The sequence below is a fragment of the Calliopsis andreniformis genome, unplaced genomic scaffold (genome assembly GCF_051401765.1).
Source record: "Calliopsis andreniformis isolate RMS-2024a unplaced genomic scaffold, iyCalAndr_principal scaffold0089, whole genome shotgun sequence".
NCBI classification, from domain to species: Eukaryota; Metazoa; Arthropoda; class Insecta; order Hymenoptera; family Andrenidae; genus Calliopsis; species Calliopsis andreniformis.
The window spans coordinates 46939-53211 of NW_027480498.1; the positions used below are offsets into that span (position 1 = coordinate 46939).

The 6273-nt window shown below is 36.6% G+C and overlaps 3 protein-coding genes across 3 annotated transcripts; 1 reads left to right on the plus strand and 2 right to left on the minus strand.

Annotated features, from left to right (window-relative positions):
• The first annotated feature begins 2927 nt into the window (after positions 1-2927).
• LOC143187592 (uncharacterized) lies at positions 2928-3840 on the plus strand. Its single transcript, XM_076391820.1, has 3 exons — positions 2928-3536; positions 3600-3760; positions 3819-3840. Exons 1-3 carry the CDS (start codon positions 2928-2930, stop codon positions 3838-3840), a joined length of 792 nt encoding a protein of 263 aa, XP_076247935.1.
• Positions 3841-3859: 19 nt separating this feature from the next.
• Positions 3860-4571, minus strand: LOC143187593 (uncharacterized). Its single transcript, XM_076391821.1, has one exon. It carries the CDS (start codon positions 4569-4571, stop codon positions 3909-3911), a length of 663 nt encoding a protein of 220 aa, XP_076247936.1. The 3' UTR covers positions 3860-3908.
• On the minus strand, positions 4568-5231 carry LOC143187594 (uncharacterized). The gene is made up of 2 exons (XM_076391822.1): positions 4745-5231; positions 4568-4587 (listed from the first exon to the last, which is right to left on the minus strand). Exons 1-2 carry the CDS (start codon positions 5229-5231, stop codon positions 4568-4570), a joined length of 507 nt encoding a protein of 168 aa, XP_076247937.1.
• Between the last annotated feature and the right edge of the window lie 1042 nt (positions 5232-6273).

The following is a 6273-nucleotide window of genomic DNA, read 5'->3' on the forward strand; positions in this document are numbered from 1 at the left end:
TGGTGCGGAACGTAAATGTAACCATTATTTCGCTTTCGATTACTTTTTTTTTTCTTTTTAATATCACGTGGAGGAAATGTCCTACCGCACACCCTAGGTGTGTCAGAGTAGTGTGGGGCTCTTACCCACTAAAACCTCCACGGTATCGTCTTCTAAATTCCCTAGCCAGAAAGGTGGTACTTCGTAGGCAAACGCGGTGATATTTCACCAATACGTCTGGAAACTTGTCGACACATCGTTTTCAGTGAATTGTAATGCGTAGTGTCAAATTAAAATCGACGTTTGACGTAAAATTCGCAATATTTCATCAAATGCGGATATATTTTACGGACATAGCTCAAAACTTGCCCAAATATCTATTTCAATGATATATACTGCGTAGTCTCACGTTAAAGTCGACGTTTGACGCGAAATTCGCAGTATTACAGCAAGCATGGAGATATTTCACCAGTATGACACGAAACTTGTTCAAGCATCGATTTCAGTGGTATATAATGCGTAGTTTTACGTTAAAGTTCACGATTGATGTGAAATCCGCATTATTTTGTCAAGCGCTGTGGTATTTCACCAATATGACTCGAAACTTGCCTAAGCATCGTTTTCAGCGATATACAGGGTGTAACAAAAATGTCGCAGTTCCTTAAAAGGGGTGATTCAGGGAGTGATTTGAAAGAACTTTTTCCTTAGCGAAAATGTAAGATGAGGCTTCGTTAACGAGTTATTAATGAAAAACACCGGCCAATGAGAGCACGAGTTTGCCGTCCGATCGACTGCGGTAGCGTTGGGTACGCGCTGGGCGCTACGGTTGTACTCCGAACAAGAAAGTCGGCATGCGTCGAAGGAAATAGCATTCGTATGAAAATATTTGCACAACGTATAAACGAAAACGCAATGCAACAAAAGAAATGAACGGAGAATTGGAGAATTAACGTTGAAGACAGAAAGGTTGAAAGTAGTCTGCGTTAGATTTAAAATATAATAATCATTAATGAATTAAATGCAATTCATCTGTAGTTTGTAAATCTGTGTCACTGGGTCACTGTACCGGTACTGGTCATCGACCGTCGAAATGGTTTATGGTAGGGTAGAATTTTTCCAAAGAAGCTCCTTGTACCCTCCATGTAGGTTAAGCACCTCAGACCTTCCTTGTTCGGACACTCCGAGGTCACGTCTCCTTCGAAACCAGAGCAATAAAGCCATAAATTACCTAATGCGTGCCCCTGATCTCTGCTAAGGCGGTTAGACTGGTCCTACCAGCAACAACTGAACAGATGGTGCCAACAATCTTTTTCTTATTCTTCGGGGACGAAAAAGAGTTTCTCTTCTTCGCGGACCCTCTTGGACCCATGCACGATATGTCTGTTTTCTGTCTCGAAGCATTGGATACGTAGTCAGTAAAAGAATGGAGTGAGCGCTTTTGTAAAACTGCTTGTTGGTGCTCGTTGTGCACTTCTGCAAAGCACATATTTTCCTCACAGATACTGATTCTTCTCTCTCTCAATCATGTGGTCGCAGTGAAAGTTAACTCATAAGAGAACGATGGAAAACTATGTGAGGGTGGAGGGAGCTTCTTTGATAAAATTCTACGCTAGCATAAACCATTTCGACGGTCGGTGACGAGGATCGGTAGAGTAACCCAGTGACACAAGTTTACAAACTACAGGTGAAGTTTGTTCTCCAGTCCCTTTATTTTTTGTTGTATTGCTTTTTTGTTTATACGTTATGCGAATAAGAAATTTACGTATTCGCGTTGTCACGTTGCACGTAGTTCTCCTCGATTTTAAGTAATTATTCACTTCAAGTGATAAACAAAAAAAGGACTCGGTATTATTTATTGTTTCGCTATCAGTTTTCATACTAATGCTATTTTCTACGCTGAATGACAACTTTCTTGTTCGGAGTACAACCGTAGCATATAGCGCGCGTACCCAACGCTACCGCGGTGGCTCGGACGGCAACCTCGCCCTCCCACTGGCCGGTGTTTTTCGTTCATAACTCGTTATCGAAGTCTCATCTTACATTTTCGCTAAGGAAGAAGTACTTTCAAATCACCCCGTGAGTCACCACTTTCAAGGAACTGCAACATTTTTGTTACACCTTGTATAAATCCTCCCGTACTTGCTCGTACGATTAAGAGCCGAACAGATAGATAATTTGAACTTACTACACCAAATGTCATAACAGTTAACAAGCAGATACCAAATGCTATAACAGTAAGCAATAACCAAATCGATTATATACATTGGGATGATCCAAACGAATTAGTAGATCGTCTGCGTTTGTTAGAAGCATCGCGTCAAGCGGGTAAAAATTCACACGACATCGAGTTTCTATCGATTATCGAAGAACTTCGCGAAGCAGATCTCGTTATAAATTAAACTGCAAGCTCATAATTGATTTATTCTCAATGAGATGTCAATCAATAAGTTTGGGGTATCACTTAGAAAGTATGAGACCTCACCAGTAGAGTAGTATAAATGGAGTGGCATGTTTCGAAATTATATGCACGATAACGCGCTCTACATGATTGATTCCAACTTTGACGCAAAATACTACAAAATTCGAAATGTTACGCAGCTGGAGGTCAACAGAGATGCAGTCAATAAGCAGTACTTGGAACAATGCATATCAATCTTAAAGGTTCAACAGCAGGAGTTTGAGAAAAAGTTGAGCACATTTCAAAGCAATGTGGTAACAATACAGAATAATGTTCAACAGATACAGCAGGAATTTGAACAAAGATTGGCTACATTTCAGAACAATTTAGTAATACTGCAAAATGATGTTCGACAAGTATTGCATGTATTGAACCCTCATTCTCAAGAGGAAGATTATATAGCAGACCACAGCAGTAACAACAATGTAAAAATCAATGAAATCTAAGGAAAAGCATAGCCTCGAAAAGCAACAGCTTGTAAAGGAGTTGCATGCGTCAGCACGAAGAAATTTCCCCCGCAGACGTGTTATGGTACATGGATATGATGATCTGTGGCAAGCTGATATGGTTGAGATGCGTCCATACTCACGATTCAATGAAGGTTATCATTACATACTCAGCTATAGGTGCATTAAGCAAATATGCATGGGTTGTACCACTCAAAACAAAAAATGGTTTCGAAGTAGCCAAAGCATTCGCAAAAGTAATTCGAGATCGATGTCCAAAAAATTTTCAAACCGATCAAGAAAAGAAATTTTACAATGCTGATGTACAGAGATCCTTAAAAAAACATAATATTAATCAGTATTCAACATATTCAGTGATGAAGGCTTCCATCGAGGAACGTTTTAATCGTACTTTAAAACATCATATTTGGAAACTGTTTGTACTCATTGGAATATACAGATGGATCGACGCATTACCGAATCTTGTGGCTGAATATAACATACGGAAACATAGAACTATTAGAATGCGACCATGTGGTGTTGCCCTTACAATTGCTGGTAAGCTTTTGAACACAGTATATAGCCATATACAGATTGCTGCTTCACCGAGATTCAAGGTTGGTGTCTCTGTACGCGTCAGCAAATACAAAACCGTTTCCGACAAAGGATATACACCATATTGAACTTCTGAAGTGTTCAAGATAATAAAAGTATAGATAACTAATCCTGTGACTTATCTGCTGCAAGATTCATGCGGAAAGCCTATTGCAGGAGGATTTTATGAACATGAATTACAACGCGTTATCAATCCCGATGTGTATTTAGTGGAAAAAGTATTACGTAAGGAGGACGATAAAGTACATGTTAAATGGTTAAGGTTTGATAATTCACGCAATTCATGGATACATGAAAATAATGTACTGTAAATATAAAAGGATGTTTTTACAACAACGTTAATATAAAAAATGCAAATAAATAGATTTTCGTAAAATAATTTCAATCTATTATTGTACAGCTTCTATCCTTTACAATTTTATTTTATAATGCCCCCAAGGTAGTGTATCATTTGAATCAGATATAAGATATCGCTTATCATCATATGGACTGAGAGCAATTTTCAATTCTGTTACAATATATACCTTATGCAATTTAGATCTTATGCATGACTGACGACGAGTTATTTCAAATGCATTGCGTAAACAATGCTTGTAATCATCGAAATTGATCATTTTGGCAACAACATTGTTTTTGACACTTTTCAACGTTTTCACATCTTTTTTACCAAACTCTTTCAAAGCATACACCTTTGCTCTAAGTCCAATGAATTCAGTCATTATTGAACCACTGTTTTCATTTTTCATCGAACCAGGCACTTTCTTATTGATAAGCGGTATACCATATACATTGTCTGTTGGATAATCGCTGGTGTCGAATCTATGCATATCGCGTTTCATCATCTCATAAACATCTTCACATTGAATATAATAAATTAATCTGTCTGTGTCAGTATACATAATTTTACAATTTCGTTGGTGTAATGGACACATATAATCGTAGTGGAATATGTTTAGAATGGCCATACAAACGTAAATTGATTTGTTGAATTTAACCATAAGTTTACGCAACTCAATTGCAATTAAATTTTCTGAAAAAATACATCTGCTTTGAAAGTTAGGTTTTGAGATCATTGCCTCGGTACCAAATCTTCCATCCCATTTTGTCAGAAGTTTTACATCAACATGATTTCGAACATTTTTTATTGTTTTACCAAATACTGCATTGTTCATTAATTTATACAAATTTTTTTCAAAATCATTTGATGCATGTGTTCGAAATTGAGTATTGAGTTCTATATAATCGCGAAGCCATGGTGATTGATTAAATTCGAGAATGCGTTGTATCTTTGTAATGTGAAGACCATGATGAATACACTGTTGTAAGTTGCAGTAATGTGTACCGTAACGCTCCTTATCGTATAATGTAGCCAATAACTTATCCTGTTTCTTACCAGGGGATTTGGCACGTGTTGGACAAAACGGTAGATCAACATGATCATCATGTAGATGTTGTGGATATTCTATATCAACTTCAAGAATATAACCTACCGATGAATCAATTGCAATTGAGGATACATCAAAATTTTCAACACTATCGATCCATTGAAATCCTGCATATGGTAATGGTTTACACATTGCCCATCCATATAAATTGTTTATATCAAAGTACATGAGGTACGATGATGATTTCGATGGATCATAGGATAACATGTACTTATTATTGGCTTGCGCATAGCTCCCAGAACATTGACTCAAACCACCACGTATACACCGCTCGGTAAACAAAACCATTTCGATGTCAGTGAGCAATTCAAAATTAACTTTAGTATGCTTTAACATATCATCCTATATAAAACCTGGTAATGTGTAATAGTGATCCTGATCTAGACCATAACTCTTGATACAACTTTCTCGGAAATTTTCGAAAATGTCTGCTAATAATAAAATATCTGTTTTTAAATACAAATCGCTGTATTCACCTAAAGTTTTAATCTCTAAAGAATGCCATATGTTCTCAGCGTGTGCGTAATCGCTTTCGGATACTATTTCATCAGTCAACGAACTGTAAAAAGATTCCGGCGATGGTAAACAAGAACCTTCTAATTTCTCAAAGCAATCAATGTATTCGTATGGAAAGACACCCTTTCACGTCAATAAATCAAATTTTTCTGTGGACAACATTTGAAGATTAGAGTATAATATTTTTAGCTTATCTTTACTGAGAAAAGACGCTAATTTACCAAAACTAGTATTTAAAAATTTATACGAATCGATAAATCGTAATCTTATATAATTTCGACAACCTAATTCTTCTTCTGTTACACCTTTTAAATGTTTTGTAACTGAAATATACTTTTCTTTGGTTATAGGTAGTAAATCAATGTAACCTTCAAATGCGTTAGCTAATTCCATGATGATAAAATGTGAATCATATCCAGATAAATTGTGAAAGACTATCGGGACGTGGAATGAGTTTTTATAATTTATATTACAGTCAACATGTGTAGGACCTCTATAGCGCCCTGTTAAATGACAATGATCTCGCACACGTGTTTCGTTGATATCGAATGGTTTCTCACAAATATGGCAATGTATAACATTGTGAAATTCATCTCACTGCTCTTTCGTTAGGTGCACCATAGAGATATTATTAGATAATATAGATTTAACAGTCTGTGCTAAATTCTTTAATTCCTGGATTAACCATGAAACACAGTCTATATCGCGACGATATTGATATGATGATAATGATTTATCATAAGAACAATGCATACAGTATCCAATACTGAATACCCTATGATGTTGATATGCATGCGATATACATTCATCTGCG

Excerpts from the sequence above, each read along its gene's own strand:
- LOC143187592 (XM_076391820.1), top strand. The coding sequence starts at position 2,928 with ATGCGTCAGCACGAAGAAATTTCCCCCGCAGACGTGTTATGGTACATG. Across the intron at positions 3,537-3,599 it reads GCGTCAGCAAATACAAAACC|ATAACTAATCCTGTGACTTA; the intron begins GTTTCCGACAAA and ends ATAAAAGTATAG. Across the intron at positions 3,761-3,818 it reads GTACATGTTAAATGGTTAAG|GATGTTTTTACAACAACGTT; the intron begins GTTTGATAATTC and ends TAAATATAAAAG.
- LOC143187593 (XM_076391821.1), bottom strand. The coding sequence starts at position 4,571 with ATGATCTCAAAACCTAACTTTCAAAGCAGATGTATTTTTTCAGAAAAT.
- LOC143187594 (XM_076391822.1), bottom strand. The coding sequence starts at position 5,231 with ATGGTTTTGTTTACCGAGCGGTGTATACGTGGTGGTTTGAGTCAATGT. Across the intron at positions 4,588-4,744 it reads TAATCAATCACCATGGCTTC|ATTTGGTACCGAGGCAATGA; the intron begins GCGATTATATAG and ends ATGGGATGGAAG.